General features: G+C 28.8%; 4 protein-coding genes across 8 annotated transcripts; 3 read left to right on the top strand and 1 right to left on the bottom strand.

Annotated features, from left to right (window-relative positions):
• The first annotated feature begins 234 nt into the window (after positions 1–234).
• On the top strand, positions 235–8,609 carry Reg-5 (Rhythmically expressed gene 5). Of its 3 annotated transcripts, none has more exons than XM_069109039.1 (4): positions 235–676; positions 4,024–4,195; positions 4,287–4,376; positions 6,374–8,607. In XM_069109039.1, the coding sequence occupies exons 1-4, from the start codon at positions 566–568 to the stop codon at positions 6,766–6,768; spliced, it is 768 nt and encodes a 255-aa protein (XP_068965140.1). In that variant the 5' UTR covers positions 235–565; the 3' UTR covers positions 6,769–8,607. The 3 variants fall into 3 exon arrangements, with proteins under 3 accessions (XP_068965140.1, XP_068965160.1, XP_068965150.1); XM_069109059.1 differs by lacking the exon at positions 235–676 and adding an exon at positions 2,935–3,152 and having other exon boundaries at positions 6,374–8,609; XM_069109049.1 differs by lacking the exon at positions 235–676 and adding an exon at positions 3,167–3,923 and having other exon boundaries at positions 6,374–8,609.
• A 216-nt stretch (positions 8,610–8,825) lies between these two features.
• flr (actin-interacting protein 1 flr) lies at positions 8,826–13,781 on the top strand. 2 transcript variants are annotated; one of them, XR_011173559.1, is made up of 13 exons: positions 8,826–8,981; positions 9,884–10,005; positions 10,091–10,181; positions 10,273–10,420; positions 10,489–10,656; positions 10,868–11,036; positions 11,120–11,248; positions 11,344–11,448; positions 11,515–11,835; positions 11,904–12,023; positions 12,113–12,271; positions 12,352–12,550; positions 12,634–12,784. XR_011173559.1 is itself a non-coding variant. In XM_069116670.1 (13 exons), exons 1-13 carry the CDS (start codon positions 8,966–8,968, stop codon positions 13,008–13,010), a joined length of 1,809 nt encoding a protein of 602 aa, XP_068972771.1. In that variant the 5' UTR covers positions 8,826–8,965; the 3' UTR covers positions 13,011–13,781. The 2 variants fall into 2 exon arrangements, 1 of the variants encoding a protein (XP_068972771.1); XM_069116670.1 differs by lacking the exon at positions 12,352–12,550 and adding an exon at positions 12,901–13,781.
• Positions 13,361–17,259, bottom strand: LOC138181652 (transcription activator GAGA). Its single transcript, XM_069116687.1, has 3 exons — positions 16,967–17,259; positions 16,689–16,865; positions 13,361–14,815 (listed from the first exon to the last, which is right to left on the bottom strand). Exons 1-3 carry the CDS (start codon positions 17,147–17,149, stop codon positions 14,147–14,149), a joined length of 1,029 nt encoding a protein of 342 aa, XP_068972788.1. The 5' UTR covers positions 17,150–17,259; the 3' UTR covers positions 13,361–14,146.
• Positions 17,260–19,221: 1,962 nt separating this feature from the next.
• On the top strand, positions 19,222–24,097 carry LOC138190122 (eukaryotic translation initiation factor 2-alpha kinase). Of its 2 annotated transcripts, XR_011176208.1 has the most exons (14): positions 19,222–19,558; positions 20,110–20,233; positions 20,305–20,479; positions 20,567–20,723; positions 20,802–20,976; positions 21,050–21,311; positions 21,412–21,516; positions 21,615–21,798; positions 21,862–21,967; positions 22,052–22,257; positions 22,355–23,087; positions 23,154–23,498; positions 23,584–23,774; positions 23,928–24,097. XR_011176208.1 is itself a non-coding variant. In XM_069132656.1 (13 exons), the coding sequence occupies exons 1-13, from the start codon at positions 19,434–19,436 to the stop codon at positions 23,689–23,691; spliced, it is 2,805 nt and encodes a 934-aa protein (XP_068988757.1). In that variant the 5' UTR covers positions 19,222–19,433; the 3' UTR covers positions 23,692–24,097. The 2 variants fall into 2 exon arrangements, 1 of the variants encoding a protein (XP_068988757.1); XM_069132656.1 differs by having other exon boundaries at positions 23,584–24,097.
• The last annotated feature ends 114 nt before the right edge of the window (positions 24,098–24,211 follow it).

Raw genomic sequence — 24,211 nt, 5'->3', positions numbered from 1 at the left:
ATACTTTTGTAGGCATTGTATTTTTGATATTATTGCATTACATATATAATCCAATGAATCTTAAAAAATATGAATTAAAGATTTTGATTCAGAGAACATAAAAGTAATGAATATATTTTTTGCTACACAGAAGTATCTATTAATTAGGTGACATCCTGGAAAGAAGTAAACATTATGGAACAAGCAGTGGACTCTGTTCCTGAAAGTAGGAGTGGGGGACCTGGTGTTTCATGGACGTCACTGGCATACACAACATACATATAACCGGGGTTTGAAGGAAATTCAGCCAGTTTGCAAAGACCATTGAACGCGATAAAGTCGTTTCATCATTTGCGTCTATTCGAGTCCACGTGAATTTTATCCAATATTACTACTAATATTTGGTTAGTTAGTAAATAATTCTTAATTTTGAGACTCGTTATCATATCATTTGTATATATATTCTGAATCATAAAACAAGTGTTTTCGTTGGTAGTATATCTGTGATAGATCGAATTCCCTAGATTAACAATACGTATAAAAAGTGTGTTCGTGAAAGCTACTAAAGATAAGTGAAATAGCAAATATGAAGATTCTGAGAACTGCTATGCTGTTCACCTTTGTTCTGGGATGCTATACCTTGAGTGTCACTGCTTCTGCGATCCCCATGTGGGAATTCCTCTCCAGGGGTGAGAAAGTAAGGATTATTTTCATTTCTAAATTGAAGACGTTATAGAGTAAATCTTTCTCCAAAAAATTATATTTGAATAAAATTTGATTTTTAATTGTTATTTTAATAATCATTTATTGGGACAAACACTACTTATATATATGGAACTTGGATTTGCATTATTTAATCTTTCATAGATAAACTTATTGTTTATTTCTATTTCACTTGAATCTTAAAAAATATATGACTGATGTATTTTGTACGAAAATTAAGTTTTTTCTTTTACATAAAATAAACTTCGCACCACAGTAGTTTGTGGATGATATCAACAACAGCAGACTTTCACCGAACACGATCGAGTGCATTCGCTGAAAATGCTCTGCTCGTGCACTTGTGCAGACCGGTCGAGTGTAATTGCGTGAGTGCGCATCGGACGTTGACTTTTCTCATGACATTGTGCCCTTCTTCTCGTAATACTTCTCTTTTTCATAGAAACGGTCTCAAACGCAACAGTTTGCGATGAATGATTTTGCCATCTGTTGATAGTAGCTTTGCCTGTCAACAATAGCCATAGAATATTTGGAAAAATTTAATTCATCAATTTTTTCAATAATCTTTTTACAATACAACGTTGATTATAAAAGTTAGAATTTTTAATTCATAAGACTAATGGAGATTGTTAATCTTATAACAATACTGTTTATGGATGTCAAATATGTGGAAGCAGAATTAGTCAATCATGATTATTTGTTAATATGTTTTTTTATTTTTACTTATTCTTTTTAAGATTATTTGAATCTTAAAGTAGCATATAAGTACGATAATTCATTATTCTGAGTACATTTCTATATTTCTTACAGTCGCTAAACGGGTTACTGTTTATCAGTGAAGAAAGAATGTGGTAATCAAATACGGTAGCAAGAGAGCAAGAGAGATATGTTACATTATTCTTCAACATTCTCGCATTGCACATCCTAATATATATATATATATATATACAGTTCATTAAACTCGGTATAAAAATTATTATACATTTTATATATATACATATATGTATATACAAATTAAGTATCTCTTATTCTAAGAAGAATTTTTCATATCAATTATTAACATTAATTACTTAGTAAGATATTATATTGCATCGAGGATTTCGAAATTAGCTGTCTAAGTCAATAAATGAATAACTTAACTTCTAAAGCAGCTAGTTTCGAACTCCTAAATGCAACATAATTTCTTAATATATAATTAATATCGTATTAATATTTAATCATAATAATATTTACAATATTAACTAATATTAAATTTCCTATTGGAGTAATTTAATATAATAATTTAATAAAGCTGTAATCATCCAAACACGCGATAATCTCGGTAAAAGAAAAAGGCGTGAAAATCGCCTTATGCGCAATATCTGTAATATGTTCGTAATATATGTTGGTAAAACTGATTGCTAACTGTTGTAAGACTGATTGACGTAAGTTGAAGTTCAAGTACGTGCTCCCTATCTATGGAGAGATTAAACTTGTAACTCATATTAACGAATCGACTTAAGATATTTCAATATATCTAACATTTCTAAAATCTGAAAATATGCTAATCTTTATGTTCATATAGAAAGATTACCATCTGTATTCATTTTCTGTTCACGGGAATTTTTTATCGAACGATTCTCTGTCCATTTAGACTCTCTTATTTCCGAAATCTTTTAAAAAATAACACAATGATCCACCATCGATCACGCAGCAAATTTATGTAGGTCAGCATCGGAATACATGGATGTACGAACGAGCACAACTTGTCGAGATTGAAACTTATCACGTTCTATATCGTACATAAAAATATTTTCTTCTTTATAAGTATCATTTTTCTATGTGCATGAATAAATAAACTCAAACACAAAATTAGTATATTTTTAAACATTTTATTGAAAAAGTAATTATTGTTAAAAATTATTACTTTATTTTAATACAAATTTCTCATTTTCAGAATTTATCTTTATATGAATATATGAAATAAAAATAAAAATTAAAAAAAAAGAAACAGAAATAAGTATTCCAAATCATAGAAATAAATATTTCAAAATCTAGACATACGAATTCTGAAATATAGAAATAACATTCCAAAAATAAAATAATTCGCCTAATATAATTGTATAAATAATGAATGACAAAAATTATAAAAGATTGATTCATCAAAAATATTACTACAAAGATGTCTACGAAAGAAATTGTATCGTTACGCAAGTGAGCTTGCCAACACTGTTTGATTGGTAACACTTATCGATTGTCACTATTATTAAATTTCGAAATATTTTGTTGTTGTCCAAAAGACGTTACAGAAATGTCATTAGAAATTCTAAGGTTGAATATTCGCGTAATCGTTGAGCCATAGATAGAGCCAAAAGTATGTGGACATCGATCATTGTGCTTTACGTAGACGCACCACGAACGGGGGCATGTTTCACGTGGCAGACAGAATTTCTCGTGACGAAAAATAAAAAAACGTGTGTATCGCAATCAAAACCCGATACGTGATGTACGGTACAGGCTGCGACACGCATATATATTTGTTTGTTATAACTGTAGTGTTCGATATCCTGTATGTTACACATTGCCGAGTTTCACCGGACGCGTGTAGAATGCATTTGCTTCGACGGAATGGAAAATAGCTTTCGCGATGATCGTCATGATGATTTACTCAGAGAAAAACGTATCCATCTTCTGTATACGATATGTATGAGCTATTCACAGGTCAAAGTTATTAACTCCCTTTTTTGAAATTTTAGTACTAAAGCACTTGATTGATGTTTATATTATATAATTTGTTTTTTGGCAAATAAACAGCTCATATATTGATCTTCATAGTTTCATTTGATATTTGATTTGACATAAATGATGCTGTAGATAGTACCCAAGCAAATTAGCTCGCAGAATTGTATTCTGATTGATAATGTAGTGAAATAAAAGGAGGAAAAAAGGGTTTTATTGGTACTAAAGAATAGAATATTGAAAATCGATGTTGCAAAGATATATTCTTAAAGACTTATATATTTTAATAATACAATATTTGAATTTGTTGATTGTATATATTATATTATGCATAGTGCTTTATATTTGAACCATATTTTAATAATAATATCTTAGAAATGAAAGGGAGAATTTTAAAGATCGGATTTAAGGATGTTACTCGGCGGGAAATAATATTTAAAAATAATTGAACGAAATATTTGCAGTCATTACTGAAGAATTACTTCTTGTCACATAATATTTATTTGGTCAGTAACGATATATATTGTATCGAATATATATATATAATATTGAAAGAGATTATTTAAATTTCTTTTTAAAGATAACCTATAGAATGTTTAATTTCAGGCGAGTTACTTGTTAAGAGTATTCAGCATGCAAGTAGCCAAGTATTGTGCGGATTCATCCATGCCGGATTGCAACAAAAATTTATTGGTTGCCGGGATGCGGAACTTAGCTAACATGGACAATAACATTCTCGATCAATTGGATCCATATCAACGTGATGCGAAAGGACTTAGTAAGATTTCCACTTTTACTACATAGAATAAACCGAACATAATATTAAAAATTAATTCTATTTACGTTAACTTACTATTTCTTGTTTATAGTTTGGCGGGCCATGATAAAAAACGCATATTTTCCGAGACTTGCTCCTAAGCCAGATGAATTCTATTTCTCCATCGGAACAGATTCATTAGGTATGTATTTACGATAGAAATTTATTTAAATTAAATTGACCTTTGTAATTTTCTAATTGCCTCATAAAGTTAATTAATACAAATATTTACAATTAAAACAAGATGTCTAAAGGTGATAAAAGGGGAAAAACATTTTACAATTACATTCTAGAATCATTTTCTTGACCCCTGTTAATTTTCTAATTACCTTATGAAGTTCATTAATACAGGTGAAAGTACTAATTGACAAGGAAAAAGAAAAGAACGAAAAGAGCTTGTACTCGAACCGACTACATAATAGTCGAGAAAAATGTTAACCGTGAAAATCAAGTTCGCATGACGTTTGTTAATGATTAAAAAGAAATGTAAGCGTTGAAAGAGATTATTATCTGCACGATCCGAAATGAAGGAGAACAAATACTGTTGTGAGAAAGTTCCAAGTCTCAATCGCGCACGTTCCACTATAGAAAGTTTTTTTTTCTTTAACCGAACGAGATCGCGTTTGATAGCAGAACGGTTGTTTTCAATTGGACCAGCTTCTTTTAACTGCACTTTCACCCGATCATCTGAACGAGTCAACCGAAGTTCGGGGAGGCTTTTTGGATGCTATGAAAAATGTTTACTGCGAGGATCTGAGAAATCTCATTCGATGTTCTAGTTTCCCTCGTAGATTTTAGAGAAGAATAAAAGAAAAGAAATTAGAAGAGATGTTAGATGGAAATTTATTTTAATTGATCTTCAAGACCTTCTTCAGATTGATATTCTAATTGATTTTATTGAATTTCTATTGCCCAGATCATTGTGTATACAGGTTTATGACGTAAATTTTTTGAAAATGATAGTATAATTGTAAAGAAGGTGATATTACAATGGCTACAAGAAGTAGTAGCACATCATTGTATTTATTATAATTTTCCAATTAATTAATTAAATCCAAGTACATTAAATTTTACACGTCTATAAAAATGTTATGCTATGATATCATGTGGGACCTAATAAGAAGAACATTTTATAGGAAAATAAGGGAGTGTCAGTACTTCTTATTAAAATAATTTTTCTTTTCAATTATGTTACGAATTATGTCTTATTTTATATATCTATTGAATTAAATTTAACAGTTAATATAGTAAGAAACTACAAGTTTTAACATAAATCATAATTTTTCTATGGAAAAGAATGTACGAAATATTCGCCTAAAGCCTATTTAAGTTGAATATGTCAGAGAGAGATGGAATTCTTAATCGTTTAAATTCTTGCACGTCTCTTCCGAAAGTCCTTGCAGAGAAGAAACATTCGACAACGATCTGACGGAAGTAGGAAGTAGTATCATGGGATACTGACATAAAAATATTAGACGTCCAATTATCATAACGCGGAGGTCATATACGCGAAGAAAGGAATGACTTTTTAGTCACGTATTATTACGTGATTACATTCATTTATTAACGTGAACAACAAGAACATGAATTACTTAAGTCACAATGTTCATTCGGATTAAGCAATTATTTAATATTAACTAATTATTTGATATTATAATAATATTAATTCGATTATTTAAATTATTGATAGATTCGTTCTCTTCTTTAAGATTATTGATTATGTTAAAAAAATTTTGACGCAGTTTTTAGGTAAACAGAATAGTTAATCAATTTTGTTAATAGAACTATTTAGAAGATCAATAAGTTCTTCTCGAATCTTTTAAGAAATAGCTTACAATTATAAAAATCGTTAGAATATACAAGTTGAAAGGTTATTAAAGGCCATTATGGGAATCTCTTTCTTCATATCGAATCATATAGAGAAATTACGAAGAGAAATTTAAAAGTATAATCGCAGAAGACACGTAACTGATCTTTTTAAGCGATTTGAGAATCCTGATTCATATCAAGCAAAAATGAATTATCTAAAATAATTTTGCTATTCTAAACGTATTCATTATTCTTACTTTTCTCATAGAACCATTTGTAACCGGCTCCTAATTTTAAAGAAATCATATATTTATTGTTCTTATCTTTCAGCTGTCGGTGATAGCGATGTAAACGGCATAGGAGAAGAAACAATGGCAACACACGATTATATACAACCATCCTCTGAGCACACTGGTCCATATCTAGTTGGACCAATGGTGATTAGAGTGTATCCGGATGGTCGACCGGTTCCGGAAGATACAACGCGTCCTCTACCTCGCGATGAAGATATGGAAGAATTCAGGCGCTCCAGAGTACCTTCAGTCGAGGAAATTAAAACTGATAGTGAATTTTATGAGAAACAATTGAAAGGAAACTCATTCGTGGAAGCCAATAGTCATCGACGATCTCAAGAAGAATCTACTCGATTCCGAAGTAGTCATTCACCATTTAAGAGACGATTACTTCAAGAAGTAACTGCAAAGCGTAAGATACGGCACCATTGAATAGGAAGAGTTTGGACTGGCGATAAAGAGTCGAAGAGCCTCGTCATGTAGGCGGCTATAAAATTTGTTGAATGTTGTTAGAAGTAATGACAGAATAAGAAATTATGTTTGTTCTTCAGAAAGTTAAAACTATTGGAAGGTATAGGAAAAGGTAATGAATAAACTGCAGATTTTTATGCATTTATAGGAAATTGCACAGAATGCACACAAAATATGAAAAAATATATAAAATATTCAAAGTATAGTGCTCTCTATAATATTAGATTGTCAGAAAAGTGTCTTTCTTTTACAGACACGTCTTTTACAACGATACATCTTTATACAAACATGAAACCTAATCTGTCGAACGTTGTGATCTTTATTTTGATAGAACAAAATAGATCATACGTAATTCGATAAAATAATATAAAACGGAAAATGTTGTGCATCCATTATTTCCTTATAAAACAAAAGGAACTTTTTGGACGACCTAATACTTGGCAGATAAAACGATATTTTCATTGAAGTTTTCGTTTTTAATTATATTCTCAAAAATATGAATTTGCATAAAAATTTGTAGTCTCAGAATGAAATTTACTTTGAGATGTTGAAAGTCTTATGTGGAAAATAATATCTTCGGTAGGTATAATGAAGACACATTTGCAAGAATTTGGGTCAATTTATATTCTATTCAGTTTCTATATTCAGAACTGTTGTGGTTATTTCTTGTAGTTGTGAAAAACTGGTCTTTCATAAAAGAGATAGCTGTTTGTTATAGATTATAGTTGAAGATTATTTCTTGATGAAGAGTTAATATTTCAATCATTTAGTCGTTTTGAACAATTTATTGCATGTAAGAGAATGAATGGAGAGTGATACTTTTCGATAATTTTAATTGTTTATGTGCACATTGTTAGATAATAATCTCGTAAAGCTTAATAGCGATGAGTTTGAAAAGACTGCTTTTGATAATGGTATTCATATGTTTCGTGTTAATGATCATACCAATTTCTAAAAACATTTACTACAGAATGTAATATTTAGGAAGTTAATTGACGATTGGTCGACGGTTGAATCGTTTGTAGTTTTCAACCTTAAATAAGTATATTAATAAGTACTTCAAATTAGTATATGTACTCCTCTTTTTTTATATTTCTGCACACTCTTTTATGCGTAAATAATGTCGACCATGAATGTTGTTAATCACACAGTTTTCCATTAATTTATTATTTATTTCATCATCTATAAAAGTATCATTTATTTTTACATTGATTTCATTTATAATTTCACACACTATTCAAATAAGCATGAAAATAGACCAGTTCTTTTTGTTATTTGAGATATTTCCAAGTCTCAATTAGATTTTCAGTTGTTTTGTTTGCTTTTAAGGTACATATCTTTGTGGCATAAGGGAACTTACCTCGCTGAAAATTTATTATTTTTCATGCTGAGTGAATATACGTACAAAAGTCATAATATAATGAAATATATTTTTGTGTATACAATAATATTTGCGTTCGTTAAAATATTATATTTATTGCAGTCGTGTAATAAATTTCGAAAATGGTGAAAGTGACGATTTGTAAATATATAATTTGAGTTTTGGTATTTTATATTTTATGAAAATTTTGTACATAATGTGCAATTTCGAGATTTATATTTCCACAGAGCGCAATATTAGAATTTATTTTAGGATGATGAGCCTATATGTTATACGAATACATAGTCTAGATTTTGTATAAAACTGCTCATAAATATTTGTAAGATGTGGTAAGATTAATATTAAAGTGAGAGAGATAGTTTGTCATTATAAATATTTTTAAGCTACAGATGATTTAAAATAAAATGTGATATTTAATTTGAGAAAAGTTCATTTCCTTCATCGTCATTTTAAAACTTTTTATTTCTTATAATAAATGATTAAATGAAATTTAAATTGTTTCTGTTGATTTTTTACCTATTGATAACAACTATTTTGTTGACGGCAGAATTTTTTATCAATATGGAAACGGGGCTTTAGCGACGTCAGCTGTATAGTTATTCGCCGATCTTGTTTCAGTATTATCAATGCTTCAGCTAAATAAGGCAAGGGCGGAACAAGCATTTCGATGGAAAGTGTGTGGGGGGGGAGACAGAGAAAGATACGAGGGAGGCATTGAACCGATTCCCATTGTTGAGTTTTTTCAAGTATTATTTAAAAGAAAGAAACGGAATAAAAATGTCCTATGAAACAAGTAAGTGACACCTACAGATTTTACCTATTTTTCGTGTATCACCGACAACTTATTACCATGTATTTTGTGTGAATATCGAGCTATCCAATTTTCCGGTCTTATCTTGAGCCAAATCATAACACTTGAAGTGCATCAATGATTCACATATGTATGTAATGTCACGATTGATTACAATTAAATTAATTATCAATTTTTTTCAGATACAACCATATATACAGAACTGATTATTCATTAAATCACCGGATTTTTCATTTTTTATTTTGTGCAGTTTTACTGTACTGTATCATGAAGTAATTGTTTTGCATTTCTTGCTTTAAATATATTTGCTTTTCTATCTAAATTGGCGTAATTATGCTTACGATAACTGTAGCTTATCAGATCGAGTTCAATTTACTGTGGTGTATAGTATGAAATAGAACGAAAAAATGAATGGTTATAATATGAAAATAAATGTTGACATTGAAACTTAATTACAAATTGTACACATAATTAAATTTCCAAAAGGAAATACTATAAGTTGTAATTTTTAAACAAAGACTACAAATATATTTTAATATTTTGAGAATAGTTTTAAACATTTGAATTATATTTTTATATTATTTTTAATGTAACTTTTTTAATTATGTTCGGTTGTATTAATTAACTTTGGACCAAAAGTAGATTTTTTTGGGAATATAGAAAGCAAGCAATAACTTTAGGCCAAAATACAGTTTTCATACCTAAAATAATTTGAAATATTGCATATTGGACTTATGCCAATGAATCAAGGAAGTATATTTTAGTTCTCATGAGAAGATGCATTCTATTATACAATTTTCAGGTCTTGTTACAAATAACATGATAAGACCTTTTTTATATTAGTCTCATATTAAAATATTAGTCTTAATTTCATATGTTTGCAGAATACATATTTGCTACACTACCCAGGACACAAAGGGGACAGCCTCTTGTTTTAGGAGGTGATCCTAAAGGGAAAAATTTTTTGTATACTAATGGTAATAGTGTAATCATTAGAAATATTGATGTAAGTATAGTATATAAAATAATATATTCAAGTACTATATGGAATACTAAAATGCAATGTTATTTTATTCACTTTTTATTTTTAGAATCCAGCTATTGCAGATATTTATACAGAACATTCATGTCCAGTCAATGTTGCAAAATATTCCCCAAGTGGGTTTTATATAGCATCAGGTGGTATGTACAATCATAGATAACTATTTATAAAAAGATAATATATATAAGAACCCAATATAGACTTAAAAATTTATATGATTTTTTATAATAGATCAATCAGGCAAAGTACGTATTTGGGACACTGTCAATAAAGAACATATTTTAAAAAATGAATTCCATCCTATTGGAGGGCCTATTAAAGACATAGCATGGTCACCTGACAATCAGCGTATGGTAGTTGTTGGAGAAGGAAGAGAAAGGTAAATAATTTATAGCTCTAGTATGGTTTTAATTTTAGTAACAACTTTATTTTTATATATAAATTTAGATTTGGTCATGTATTTATGGCGGAAACCGGTACATCTGTAGGTGAAATCTCGGGCCAGAGTAAGCCTATTAATTCATGTGACTTCAGACCTGCTAGACCATTTAGATTAATCACAGGAAGTGAGGACAATACTATTGCTGTTTTTGAAGGACCGCCATTTAAATTTAAGTATGTATATGAAAGTTAAATGGTTTAATATAAATTGGTAATAGTAAGTTTTGTATTTAAGATTTCCGGGTATAAGCAACGTCTTTGTAAGAAGAAACATTTTATTAACAATCAGCTTCGTCACCCGTAAATCTTAAATAAAAACTTTATGTATTTGAGATATGAAAATTTTGAAATTTTTATTTAAATAATAAATTTATGATATATGCAGAATGACCAAGCAGGAGCATACTCGATTCGTTCAAGCTGTACGTTATTCGCCTAGTGGTAATTTATTTGCATCTGCAGGATTTGACGGGAAAGTATTTATCTATGATGGTACAAGCTCCGATTTAGTTGGAGAAGTAGGATCTCCAGCTCACCAAGGCGGAGTATACGGAGTAAATAAATGAAATCATTTAATGCCAAATTATTCTAAAGATAATGATGTACTCATTTTTAACATATCTTCATAATCTCACAGGTGGCTTGGAAGCCAGATGGAACGCAGTTATTAACTGCATCTGGTGATAAAACGTGTAAACTTTGGGACGTAGAAACTCGCTCATTGGTTAGTGAATTCAATATGGGATCGACAGTCGATGATCAACAAGTATGTAATCCTTTAATTTTGCGATACAACAAACAATCGATAGCGATTTTGAAAAAATAAAAGTAAAATCGGTAATAAGATCAATTTTCTTTTAGGTCAGTTGCCTTTGGCAAGACAAACATTTACTATCTGTATCTCTAAGTGGCTTTATTAATTATCTGGATGTTGCTAATCCTACGAAACCTCTTAGAATAATAAAGGTAACGATAGTATCCATAGTAAGGATGCTTTTATAGGATGAATTTTTAATTTTTGGACACTTCTAGGGCCATAATAAACCAATAACAGTATTAACTTTGAGTCCTGATAGAGGTACAATTTATACTGGATCTCATGATGGGTATATTACCAACTGGAATGCAAAAACGGGAGATAATGACCGTGTCCAAGGTCACGGACATGGAAATCAAATTAATGGAATGAAAGCTACAAAAAATTTGCTTTATACCGCTGGCATCGATGACACTTTAAGATCGGTTGATATTGATACAAACACGTATACAGATACAGCTATAGTTAAACTGGACTCGCAGCCGCGGGGTCTAGATATTTATACAGATCTAGCTGTAATTGCAACCGTTCGCCAGGTAAGATTACCATTTCATTTTATTTTAATTTAAAAACTAGTTAAATTAACAGTAGGTGTATATTCTAGATAACAGTTACACAAGATGGACGAAAGGTATCAAATACATCAATCGATTACGAACCATCTTGTGTGTCAATTAATCAAGAAAATGGTGATGTAGCTATAGGAGCGACATCAGACAATATGGTATATTTTTTTTTAATTTATACATAATTTCGTAAAAGTTAGTAAAATAGTAGAAAATATAGTGCATTGATTTCTTGTGTAATTTTCAGATTCGTATATATACCTTATCAGGTACGAATCTAACTCCGAAAATGGAGTTAGAACACTTAGGTACAGTCACAGACGCTGCTTATAGTCCTGATAGCAAATACTTGGTTGCTTGTGACACAAATCGAAAGGTGGTTCTTTATACTGTACCAGAATACAAGGTAAAAAAGAAGTGTTTGTTTTATATAATTTATACAAACCTCAAATATCTTTGAAATTCATACATGTCGCTTGTACAAAGTTGCAGAAAAGGTGTTACCTGTTTTCCCATTTAACCTTCATCACTTAGTAGATTATTAATATATCTCACGCTTTGAACGCATATATTGTAATTAATATTTACCATTAGCAAAATATTGTGATTGCTATATTGTATGTATTTACATTAATTTTTTTTTGTAACAATTGCTCCTCCTAAACGCTTGTTGGATTTTTAGAGGGTGAGTAAAGCTTTTCGCTTGGAAATAAATGTTGTCTGATCGTAATTTAATTAAAAAATTATTAACGAAATATAACTTTACAGCTTGCACACAATAGGGAGTGGGGTTTCCATAACGCAAGAGTGAATTCTGTAGCATGGTGTCCTAATTCAGCTATGGTTGCAAGTGGTAGTCTTGATACGACGATCATCATTTGGAGCGTAACAAATCCAGCAAAACATACTATTATTAAAAGTAAGTATACATATATAATCTCCGTTTTTTTGTAATGTTATTTTATTTCTACACTTGTCATACTTTATCTGAATGGAAGAAAATGTATGCGATTGCGAAAAACAATTTTGTTTCAGATGCTCATCCTCAAAGTCAAATAACACGTTTAGTTTGGTTAGATGAGGAAACATTGATTTCAGTCGGGCAGGACTGTAATACTAAAATATGGCGTATAGAAAAGATTTAATTAATGTTTTTCTGAAGATATGTTGTTTTTCCTTTCTAAAAGAGCTTAATTTTTTGAATGCATTTTATTTATTTTGTAGTCATTGAATGAATATTGTATATTATTTTTGAATACGATTTTTCGAATAAGATTGATTAGTCTATATTACAATCATTTACATTCGGTATATTGAAATAATCAAAACAAGTACATACTATATACAAACGAAATTGCAACAATATCTCTTTACATTTTTACGCCAGTGTGAATTATAAACAACAATTTTTTATACAACAGGTATTTTTTAAATATTTACAATGTAATGAAGGAAACATGCCCTTTTCTCTGATTCATCGATTTTTACTGGATGATTTGTAAAAAGTATTAATTATGAAAAAAAATCATCAAAACAGAAAATGTCTGTCTAACATCTACTTTGTCTTTATTAAAACAGTGTAACGATAACAAGAAAACAGTAACAATTCGAACACTAAGGGTTTCGAGGAACGTCATCACGCTTTAAGTTATTTGTACATTTAAAAACAACATAATCAAGATCTTACTTGCCTTATTCTTAATCAGTCTAGTACTGAATATTTCTTAAAAAGATGAGGTACGTAAGTTTCTCATATTAAATCCTTTCCTAATGTATTTTCATATAATAAAATATTCAATTCTTATATTCAATTGCAACGTTTAAGTATTAAATCCAAAAAAAAGAAAGAAATAGTTAAAAGGGATCATATAAGTTGGAAAGTAGTCTTTATGTATCTTCGTTTTAATCCATTACACGCTATAATGGACTCCTTTCAACTAAATAAATAATTGTACAGAGTATGTACCACTTAAACAAGGAAGCATTTTAATAATTTTACAATAAAAAATCAATACTTTCATATTGATTCAACGTCCTTTCAAATTATAAATCTATTACTTAAAAGATATAAACATATCTAACAATAAATAACAAAAAAAAATCAAGAAATGTGTAACTAAATCTTCAACTTTTGATTTATAACCATTTTCTTCTCCCCCCTTTTTTTTTTTAGTTTTTTAGTCAATGAAGTATTTAAGTCAAATTAAATAGCACAAAAGTTATGTTTTAAATAAGACATGTCTAAAACAAAGGGTATAATATAAACCAAGGTATCTAGTTTCTATGATTTCGGTGTACTATATCGTGAACGTTTTTGTGACGAAGCAACTGGATGTCTATAAGAAACATGTTTTCTAAGCGCGTCTCGTGATCTTGATACGTGTGAACAAGCTGTACAGCTGTACGAACTGTTACTGTGTGTCTCCATATGTACCCGCAAATTATATTGATTACTTAATTGTTTTCCACAAATAAGACAAGTGACACTAGATTTATTGTAATTCTGAGAAGTTCTACTGCCCACAGACGTTGTCAAAAACTTGAAATTCGCATCCCAAACAGGAGGAGGCTTTATATCTTCCACAGGAGTAATTTGATCTTCTAAAACAGGTGTGCTCTCATCTATTCCAGCTTCCGAATATGCTTTCTCAGCATATTTGTTGGTAGAAGCATTAATGGAAGGAATACTGACTTTTTCTCTCTGATTTAACTTCGCATTAATGGAGTAGTAAGGCTTAGTCTTCACACAATAAGATATACTTTCTTGATCATTGAAGGGTTCTTCCATGTTCTCAGCTACATCTGTATCTAGAACCGTTTCTAAAGGCTCTCCACCGCTTATGACACTGTCTTTATTTTCTTTTTTTATCGGCGTTTCGGCTAATGTTTTTTCCTGCAGTTGCGTTGGTGGAGGTTGAACGTATAAACCATTATCGTGTCTCGAATTTTTCTGTAAAAAAAACCAGGAGAAGAATGTATCATAACTGTGAAAAAATTGGAATATTAAAATTGAATTAATATATTTGAATTCCCTTTATCTTTCATATAATTAAACTTTTACGTTTTATCAAGTATTCAGAAATATTCCTGTTCTACCTAGCCTCTAAGATTAAAGATCTTTTAATTATAAGAAAGAATTGAAATTTAATTTTTTAATTTTTCAAACACATCTTTACAATTTTATTTTTGCAGTAAGTTATTCTGTAGAACAATTTTCATGCACTGCTTCCTTTATTCACTTGTATTCTTTTTCTTTCTTCTATAGAAAATAGGACTGTTAAATATTTATACATTAATTCTAAATTTATTAATTCTAAATTTTTGTTATAATCACCCTTGACTAAAATATGAAGCATTATTTTAATGCAAAAAAAGATACACAATATGTAGAAAAGAGATTTAACTGTTCTAATATATCTACTGAAAGTTTTAGTCATGTAGAGAGATTTTTGGATAAAGCTATTTTATACCTGTAAACTCATTCTATGGGGAAAGGTTCCATGGGATGCATCCACTTGCATTTAGTTGCAACACACACAACGATCTTGATCTCGTGGATATCGTTTATATTCATTATCGTTCCTTCGATGCACGCATGAACATAATATGTGTAGTAGGTAATTCCTTCGTGTGATACTTCTTGAGGAACGACAGTGAATGTATTTAAGTGACCTGAACAAAACAACACGATCAGAGGGTAATATAAAGATTAAAGAAGGGAAAAGCGAATATGCAACTAGCTTTAGAAATTACTCTGTTGCAATTCTGTATAAAGGAAGAGGTATTTTATTAATGTCTATGTATTATTTTTGCAATGTTTAGTTGTTTATTTTTATTATATGTGTGAATCTACCATATTATATGGTAAATGATGAAACAATCAACTTTAATTAAATTAAATAGAAATGATAGACATCTTTTGAACAAAAACTTTTGCTTTATAAAATAATATGATCTTTGAAAAATACCAATGAGCATAAAAATCATTTTGTTGAACATTATATTAAATTAACAAGTATTAAATAATTGCACTTACTGAATATTTGAACAAATTCAATCAACAAGTCATTAATATTGACATAATTATTATAAGTGAAAGTGTAATTTTGTCAATATATAAATAAGTCTACATGTTTTTGGAAAATAGGTTACAAGGAAATTACAATTATCAGCAAGGAATTGCTAATGTTTAAGGCACTGAAGAAGATACATGCTTTGTTACGTATATTTTTTACAATTCACACTGAGACAAGCTTCACCAGATAAGGAATAATGATTTATCAAATAATACTATTACCTGTCCCTATTATGTAATTAATAAACAATAATTAATTTAATAAAATTTAATAATAATTAGTGAGTAACATTTGTTTAAGAACCAGCTGCACATAGTGCTATTATCATTTCTAAATTAATTTGACAAAAGCTAAATTCTATTCACAGTTTTAAATTTTAAGATAAGAATTTTTTATCCAACTGAAAATTAATCATCAAATTTTACTATTCATATATTACCACATTTTTCTACACTTTAAGAACAGTTAATTGCATAAAAATTACATTTAAAATGCAGTCATGCTACTTGATGTATAAAGCATTAATATAAGAGGTTTGGTAGAACAGTCGTGAAAGAAAAATAGAGAAGAATATAAATTTTCGAAGTTCAAAATATGCATTCAGAAAAAAAATTTATATGTGTACATTAAGAAATTCTTACAGCGCAATATTAACTACAATACAAACTTACCAATCCAGAATGTTTTGTGTAACCATTGCTTTGTATTTTTACTATATTAATCAAAAACGTAGATGAATTTCCTTACCCCAGCTATATCAGCTAATCCACGAATATGTAAAGTATCTGCCATAGCCAAAAGTGCAGGTAATTGCTCTTGATAAATATTTACTTCACCATTATACATAAATGTGACAAGTGCACATAAATTTGCATATTCCATTCCTGGTAATACAATTACAGGATGTTGCAAAGAACTTAAGTCCTAAAAGTTGATTCATATAATTTTTGTTGATTAAATTTAACAAAAAAATAAAAAGGTAAAAAAAAGAAAATGTTTAGCAATTTAAAAAATGCATCTAATACCTTAAATAATTCTTTAAAGTAGTAACTACAAGCAGAAAGGATAATTTTATGTGCATGTATGTGTCTACCACCAGCACTTAATGTGACATCTGTTAAATAACCACCATCAAGCAGTTTAGGAAGAGAACTCAACAATGTATTTTGAAAATTGTGCCATCGTAAACAAAATTGTTGACCCTCCATGTTTTTATGTACTGTAAACCAAAATTGCACAATCTTTTAAAATAACATTTCATATTTTACAATGGTTACATTATCATACATATATAATTAAACAAATTTAATAATTATTATTTGTTCAACATAATTTGCAAAATTCCAAAATTTCCAAACATAACGATTAAGCAGAAAATGAAATTTATAATTAGGCTGTAGATTTCTATGCAAGTTTATATTTTTATGAACACAATTAATAAAGATTTATTTTCTTTATTTAAAGCTATAACAAGTATTTTACTGTAGATATATTATATATTCTGTATATTTTTGTATCTTCAAATTTCAATATACATAAATGCATAAAAATTCGCTCTCTATTTATGATATAATCATAAGATCATAAATTACACAAACAAAGCTATCTTAAAATAAAATAAACATCCATAACTATGGACAAAAAGTTACATAAAGTAGGTACAAGAATACTATATTTTTCTATACCATCTTCTAATCATATACATATATCTTTGCTGAAAGAAAAAGAAAAATAATTAAATTAGAATATGATAAAATTGAACCTTCAAATACACAATACACCGCCTTAAGAAGGTTATGTGTCCAAAACTGTTAATAAAAGATGAAAAAAATTTGGTTGTGGATCTGATTTGATCTATTTGCGCCGGACGGGATGGTAGTTGGGTTACTGCTGGTAGAGCAGTTCAAGAGACAGACAATACTATTTATTTAATCAGGCTGCAGGTTCCAGCCAAGTCTATTATTGTACTTTCAGGTATGGCTGGAGGAAAGAACAAATATTGACTCGCAATTCATATGAAACAATCAAACGTTTTTACCATTTATCATTCTTATAATAATTCGTCAACGTCACCGAATTAGGATTAGAATTCTACGCGTCACTTGTTCTTACCTCGATAAAGATTATTTGATAAAATCGCCAATGATATTCTTTACGAGACACTTCACATCCATTTGGCAAACTTCGCCATAATCACCAGTAACGTAGAAAAAGTACAGTAGCCTATTCAACGTCGACATACACTGTCACCTATCGACATATTACAGAAGTATTCGAAATCATCGCCGAAAAACACGAGCAAGAAAATGATTTATTTGATTATTTCTTTTTAATTATTATTTCTTTTTAATTATTATTTCTTTTTATTATTCGCTTTAGTGGATCATTTTCTTTTATTCATTATGAATATTAATTTCTAGTCTCCTTTATAGATATGGCTTTTTTAAATTTTGCCAGTAATAGACATTACAAAATATTTAATTATAAATACGGAATTTGATATCTGATAAACTTACAGAGAATTATTTACATATGTAAATTAAATAATTAATTAAAAAGTATTGTTATATTACGTTATATGAAGAGTAGTAAATTTTGGAATAAATGGATTTAGAATTATGAAATTAAAAATATTATATTTAAAAAACTATTCATTTTTGTTATCTCCATAGCCTTTTTAAATTTTTTTTATGAAAGAAGAACTAACTATTCTTATATTATATGAAATCTAGGAAATTTTTAAATAAATAGAACTTAAATTATTAAATTGAAAATGTTATATTTAAAAAAAGAAAAAGATTAATAAAAAAATATTCTGTACTCTATATTTTTATACCTTAAAATACTACACAATTTTCTGTATGCAACATGTATATAATTGCGTTTTAGAGAAAGTTTTTTTTAATCTCTTAATTTTATTAAATTGTAATCTTTATAGAACATTTGTAATACAATTCATATTATGTACTTTTTAAATCCCTTAAATTCATGTTGTTTAATAAAAAAGATTATTTGATATCGTTATAAATTATATTATTGACTGATTAATAGTTTTGCAAATGCATTTGTACATTATATGTTTTGTTGATTGATATGAGGTATTTCTAAACATACATATTCTTCTCTGTTAATCTTTTTAAGTCTCTTCCAGTCTCTTTTTCTTTGAATTCATATCACTCTTTAATTCCTTCATTTATATCATTATTATTACTTATAAATAACGTAATTGAAGGTGTAAACAATATTTTAAAATATTTAATCATATGCTATTTCTCTTGTATGTTATTTTGCACGTATGCACAGGTGAGATGGCGCTAGAACTTATGTTTTTTGCGATTTATCAGTTTACCATGATTCGTTGTTGTATATTGAACGAGCAATATTTGGCTTATTTTTATCGTAATATTCGATAAAAATATTATACGTATTATATTTTCGCGTAAATGTCAGAGCAAAATGTGTTTAGTTAATCAATCGCTTCGAACTTAAAAGATGTCTTTTACACACTTATGGAGACTAACACTTCATTTGTTATGTATAATTTCATTCAGATTTCCATTCATCGATAGCGGCGATATCAAACAGTTAACGTTTTGTGAACAGAAATCATCTCGCAGGTAATTGAATACAAATTGCTTTGTGCACATATTTAATGTTGAATTCAATGTACCTGTTACGCATATTTGTAATTTGACTAACATTACTTGAATCAAAATGAGTGATAACACCGTTCAATTGTTGTACACCTGCCCATTAAGTTATCTATTATATTATGGAGTGTTTGTATGAACAAATACCTGAAATGATTAAAAAATGTATATGCTTATTTAGGTACCATGAAATTTTACTGCGAATTACTTTTTACACTTGTAAGAAGACGTAGAAGTTTTATTATACTTTACTATATCACTTTTAAGTATACTTTATTTATGGAATAAAGTATTATTTTTATTAATTATTGAAACTTCGTAAAATATGTCATGTAAAATAAACACAATCAATCAAAAAAGAGAATTTTATGTTACATAAAGGAAAATTATATTTTGAATATTGTACTACATTCTATTACATAATTTTATTTTTATTTTATTTTATTATATTTGCAGATAAAGCATCATATTATGTATTCAATGTAATAAAATATAATTTTTTTATATTTTTTTTGCAGTTTGTTATTTGTAAGTACGTTGGATGGGAAGATATCTGCCTTAGATGCTAACAATCTTGGGGAGAAACAATGGACATTAGAATTTAATGAACCTATGCTATCATCAAATATTCATCATAGAGAAGTAAGTAAATATTGAATATATTTTACATTTTTAATATTATGGAGAAATATTAAACTTTCTTTTTGTTATAGCTTAATAATAATGGAAAATGGGTTCGTCTAATTCCATCTTTAAGCGGTGGATTGTATCAATTTGATGAAGAAAGTTTAGAAGCAGTACCAGTATCTGCAAGCCAGTTGTTGCATTCATCTTTCCGTTACTCTGATGATCTAATATTCTCGGGTGGTAGAGAAGTGAAATCATATGGTAAATATTGCTAATATGTATCTATAAATAAATAATCAGTAATATATAAAACACAAAAGAGAAAAATGGAATATGTATTCTTACTAGGTGTTTCAAGCATAACAGGGAAAATTTTATATGAATGTGGTATCAGTGGTTGTATTAACATCACAGATGGAGAAACATATATCAAACAAGAAGTGATCATTGTTCAAAGATTTCAACAAACTGTAAGAGCAGTTGAACCTCGTACTGGTATTGAGAGGTAAATTTCATAAAATATAAAATTCATCAAATGCTGTTAATGAAAAATATTATATTAAATGAATTTACATTGGAATAGATGGAACTTCAGTGTAGGGCAACATGACTTAGTACTTGTTCCTTATTCTGATATGTATTGCCAAAATAAAGTAACACCTCATAGTTTAGATATTGAAATTAAAGTTACTGTACCTGATGGTTTGGTTTGGGCTGTTAATAAGAATGACCCTACAGTGAAATTGTGGCAATATAAGGTAATTTAATTAATTATAGGAATAAAATATATTTGCTAAGCTGTATTGATTACATATGTTGGTATTTTGGTAGTTTGATTCTCCAGTTGTTACTATATGGCGTGAAGATGCAAGTACAAAAGGCAATGGGTATAAAAATTTGAAGGAAATTAATTTATTTGATAGTACACAACGGTTTTGGAGTACAGATTTTTCAGCCAGTCCAGCACTTTATTTGGGTATGCACAATAGGCAGTTATATGTACAAGAAAATACAGAACTCTATAAATCATTAGATGCATCACCAAGGTATATGCAGCATACAAAATATCCATGGCAACCTCACCCTGCTATTGGTATGAGAGCTTGGTTTTATCCTTCATTAAATATGTCAAGTATAATATTATGGTAGAACATAATATATCTCAGATAATGTAATTAAACAAGCTCTTTTAGATCATTCAATAAACAATAATAAGGAAGATGATGTATTATTTGAAATAACTGATGCACAAAGTATCACTGCATTATCAGTTTTATATAATTCGGAATATGTAAATGGTATATACATATAAAATATTAAGATTTTGTTAATAGTAAAAAACAGACTCATACTTTCAATATTTGGCATTAATTTCTTTGATACAAATTTTTTTTAGGAAATGGATTTTATTTGTATTCAACAGATCAGTTAGAATTGGACAATAACAAACAATGTAATCATACTACTTCAAATTTGATGGTTATCAAAGAAGAACGGAAATCGTTTAAGGAAAATAATACTCAAGGAGAGGATGAGGATACTCCTGTTCAAATTATCATTGTATCATTATGGTATTGGTGGTATGTAAAATGAAATAAAAAAAGTATAAAATATTATTTCTTAACCTAAAATCTTTTCAATAGGAAGGAAGTTTTAATAATATCTATTACTACTGCGATTTTACTAAATTTTATGTTGACACAACGTCTATTAAATGCTACGACAGTTGCTAAAGATGCAGTGTTTCCGGTAAAGAATATTATAAATCTTTTTAATATTATAAAGTTTAAAAATATTGATTTTGAACATGAATTAAAAATATTTTAATTTTAGCCTTTAATAGTTGAAAGACATATAGAGACAAATAAAAATAACCAACCTACTGATGAAAAGGAAATCGATAATTTTAAATCACGTTATCTCACAGATTTTGAACCAGTGGATTGTTTGGGAAAAGGTGGTTATGGTGTTGTTTTTGAGGCAAAAAATAAAATAGATGATTGCAATTATGCTATTAAAAGGATTGCTCTACCAAACAGGTATAAAATTCTACAGTGTGATTTGATACAGTACAGTCAAACATGAAAAATAAGTACGACCAAATTTTAAAAACTCTTCCTTTGTTTTGTTCAACAGTACATATTCTAGAGAACGTGTAATGCGAGAAGTAAAAGCATTGGCTAAATTGGATCATCAAAATATTGTAAGGTACTTTAATGCATGGCTCGAGTGCCCACCCTTAGGATGGCAAGAAAAACATGATCCTCAGTGGATAAACAAGATTACATCTCCAAACTTAGATTTTACTTCAGAAGAAATTGATACGGAAACAAAAATGAATAATTCTGTTTGCATTAATGTCAATCAGACTGATCAATCATCGATAGATAGTGCTTGTGAGGCCTATGAATTGAATAATGATTCGAATGACGATTCCTTTATTGTGTTTGTAAAATCCCAATCAGAAAGTCAGGATGAAAATCTTGTTAGTATCAGTAATTCTACTACTAAGAGTTCTAGTTCATCTCATTCCAGTAACAGAGTTGAAAAAGTAAAGTCAAAAGCTACTAATCGTTCATATTCTGAAAGCATTATATTCAAAGACACTGGCAGTAGAGTGCCAGGAAAAGAGGTGAAGAAAAAACGCCAAAGATCGTTTTCTTTAGATCTGAATAATAAGTCGAATACACGTAAATCTCCAAAAATGTTCCTTTATATACAAATGCAATTGTGCCAAAGGTTAAGTCTCAAAGAATGGCTAAAAATGCAGTCAATACGAGATTATCATCATGTATTAAACATATTTCAGCAAATAGTTGATGCTGTGGAATATGTTCACTTACAAGGACTTATTCATCGTGATTTGAAGGTAATCTGAAATAATATTTTATTCCGCGAAAGTAAAAATTATTATCTTAAACGAAATGAATTTCAGCCTTCAAATATATTTTTCTCTTTCGATAATAAAATAAAAGTTGGAGATTTTGGCCTTGTAACTGCAATAACAGAAGGTTACAATGAAGCTCATACTCCTTCAGAAAACGAAGACGTTACATTTAGAAATAATTTACATACCGCATATGTCGGTACTCATCTTTATATGTCTCCTGAACAAATAAATGGTCAGGGCTATAATTATAAGGTCGATATCTATTCTTTAGGAATTATTTTATTTGAACTCCTCATTCCATTTGTTACTGAAATGGAAAGAATTGTTGCCCTTATAAACTTAAGAAAGTCAGTGTTTCCAAAAGATTTCAGTAACGATTATCCGGCCGAGGTAAGGAAATCATATAGTGTATCCTTAAATAATCTTAATTTCTGTTTTGGCTAAAATATATCAATTGCAAACATCTTATTTTTAGTACAATTTGTTGAACATGATGTTAGATGAAAATCCTAGTAAAAGACCTACAACATTAGGCATTAAAGCAAGGCCACCATTATTAAATTATGAAATAGCTAATAACTAACTAAGGACTCAGTATAGATGAAGATACAAAATTGCATTTTGAATTGTCTCAATTAACACAACATTCTTCTGTGATTAGTAATGGTAATAGTGAATCCTGAGAAACAAATTGAATAATTATATTCTCATAATTAGTTGAAATATAAAAAAAGATGTAGCTATACGTCCTGTGTAATGTATTTATATATTATCTTATATTTTTTAATATTATTGTAAATTTTAATGTTATGTTAACAGGGGTACTTGCTCGCCTTGTTTTATTATAAAACAGCATTTATTCGGAATTACCTGAACGAACGTCAATTCACGTAAACAATACAAAGCGTGAAATAAATTTATGATTTTTTGGTAAAGATTCATATATTGGCTGTTTTGTCTTATATTAAATAATTGACACTCGCAACATTTTTTGCTGTATTGTCTTTAAACTGTAAATATAAGCTGCCATCACTGTAAGACAATACTTGTATAAATATATTTTTTATATTAATTCGTAGCATCTAAATATTTTCCTACAAAAG

This window comes from Bombus flavifrons, chromosome 1, assembly GCF_040668555.2.
Source record: "Bombus flavifrons isolate JBK064 chromosome 1, iyBomFlav1_principal, whole genome shotgun sequence".
Taxonomy (NCBI): Eukaryota; Metazoa; Arthropoda; class Insecta; order Hymenoptera; family Apidae; genus Bombus; species Bombus flavifrons.
This window is presented reverse-complemented; position numbering and strand designations above follow the sequence as displayed.